This window comes from Augochlora pura, unplaced genomic scaffold (genome assembly GCF_028453695.1).
Source record: "Augochlora pura isolate Apur16 unplaced genomic scaffold, APUR_v2.2.1 APUR_unplaced_3634, whole genome shotgun sequence".
Taxonomy (NCBI): Eukaryota; Metazoa; Arthropoda; class Insecta; order Hymenoptera; family Halictidae; genus Augochlora; species Augochlora pura.
This window is the reverse complement of record NW_027583910.1, coordinates 1-2,272: the sequence shown is the minus strand read 5'-3', so window position 1 is coordinate 2,272 and position 2,272 is coordinate 1. Positions and strand designations below refer to the sequence as shown.

Sequence of the window (2,272 nt, the reverse complement as noted above, 5' to 3'; positions counted from 1 at the left end):
AACAACGCAGAGACACGCGTACAAGTATTTTAGCAACCGTCGCGTTCACGTTAATTCGCAGAACACCGTACCTACGTCAGCGATAATTACGATCAGATTCGCGCGAAAGTGTCCGAGCGAAAATTCCAGTAAGAAGGGGTCGAATCCTCTGTTAAAGGTAACCCCAGGAAGCAACGGCGGGAACGGACGACGTTCACGCGGGCGCAGCTCGACATTCTCGAGGGACTGTTCTCCAAGACCAAGTATCCCGACATATTCATGCGGGAGGAGGTGGCGATGAAGATCAACCTTCCGGAGTCGAGAGTGCAGGTACGGAGAGAGGGCACCGTTCGGAATCGCGTAGAAACGTCGTCGGTTTCGCCGCGTATCGAGGAAACGGTAGTAGGGACGCTTCGTTAGGGGGCCGGTGTCTCGTTACCGAGGGGTAGCAGTGTCGGCATGCAGACGACGCGCAGTCCACGGGTCCGTAGACAGCATCGATTTACCGTAACGCTCGTGTTTCCTGGATAGCAGGTATTAACCGAGTTAGTAGTTCGGCCCGGTGAGTCGGCGAGCCGGTATCGCGGCAACGTCGGTGTCGTTTTTCCCCCGATTGAAAAGCCGTGGACGCGTGGAAAAGCCACGGGGAAAAGGAAATCCTCGGAATGGCCCCCGGGCCGCGTCTTTGTGCGCCGCAAATAGGACATTTCGGTGACAAAGATCGTCCGGCGCCGATACAGGACGAATCGTCGGAATCGTTAACGTCCGACACCGTCACGAACGACTTCGTGTCGCCCGAATCGACTTTCGGCGGCCGCCGGGGTCCGTGAACGTGGCCATGCATATTCCACCCTCATCACGGGCGGAAAGGGCGCATCGCATCCGCAATTCCGGACCAGCGCACCTGGCCCCGGTCCCGCAAATCAAATGAATGGCCCCCGAACCCGGTCCCATAGTCTTGCGCACGTTCGTCGACGGAGATCGCCGACTGCAGCGGCGGAGCCTTCTGCCGCTTCGTACAATATCGTCGGCCGGAGACGCTCGTTTCACCGACGTTCGCCGTAACGACGAGCGCGACGCGGAAAGTCGGGGGTCTCTCCGGGGACACGTACGACGACGTGCCTGCGACCCGGAGAATTCGCGAAGAAGAATACGTACGAACGTACATCGAGAAACAGCTTCTGTGGAAGAACGCGGGCTGCTCGTGTCGTTCCCCAGAAAATCCGTAGAAACCCAAGCTCACCTCTCCGCTTCTAACATTGATCGCGCAGGGCTTCTCTAGGCTCCTCTCTTTCTCACCACCTCCTCTCCCTCTCTCCTCCTTGCTCTCTCTCTCTCTCGCTTTGCGCCCCTCGTCTTCTTCTCGCTCCGTCTCGCTTCCCTACCCCCGTCTCTTTCTCTTTCCCTCACGGCCTCTCTCTCTCTCTCTCCCTCTCTGTCTCACTCACTCATTCACTCACTCTCTCTGTCTCTATCCCGCATCCTTCTCTCGAGGTCGTTCTCGTGTTCTGGAAATCTAGGAGGGCGAACGATGGATCGAAGGACGAGAGCCGAGTCTGTTGAATGTCGCGCAGAAATCCGGGAGCGACGAGGACTTTTGCGAGATTCCGCCCGACAAATAACGGAACGAGAGCGATCCGGTGGTAATTAGAGCCTCGTGCCTGATATCGACGTTCAAAAGCAAACAAAACTTCGCGAAGAGAGTTGCGGGGGGGCCCCCGTTCGTTCGACGCGCGTTCGATCTATTCTCGCGATTTCGTTAGCTCGATGATAACGCAAACACCGGGAACGGATAGGCGTGCTTCCGCTCGCGTTGCCGAAGTCGGCTTCATTGGTAATTGATAGCTGCGCTGCTCCGGCTCTGCGTTTCCTTATAATTGGCTATTATGCCGGCTTTATGAAAGCTCCGCGCGGCATTCCGGGCGTTCGGTTCCGGAGAATTCGATACCGGTCGCCGTTCTAATATCGAAGCTCGCGAGCTGCGTGCGATCGCTTACACGTGCGGTGGAGACAAACCAGCTCCGTATAAGATCTTTCGCTCTGTTTCCGCGCGCCCGTTCGACGCGTTCGTCAAACGTTTCGTCGACGTGGGCGAACGCTCGCTGACGCGTCCCTCTGCTCCTCTATAGGTGTGGTTCAAGAATCGTCGCGCCAAGTGCAGGCAGCAGCAGAAGCAACAACAGCAACAACAGGACAAAGCGCCGAGGTCGAAGAAACCCTCGGGGAATCCGACCAACAATCCGCCCGCTGGAAAAAGTCCTTCGATTGCCACCACGCCCACGCCAGCCGCTGC

At 57.4% G+C, this 2,272-nt stretch overlaps 1 protein-coding gene across 1 annotated transcript; it reads left to right on the top strand.

The window, feature by feature from the left end:
* Positions 1-157: 157 nt before the first annotated feature.
* Positions 158-2,267, top strand: LOC144477778 (homeobox protein otx5-B-like; the record flags this gene model as incomplete). The annotated part of the gene is made up of 2 exons (XM_078195514.1): positions 158-309; positions 2,109-2,267. Coding segments are annotated over 2 exons (311 nt in total), but the record flags the coding sequence as incomplete, so codon positions are not given.
* Between the last annotated feature and the right edge of the window lie 5 nt (positions 2,268-2,272).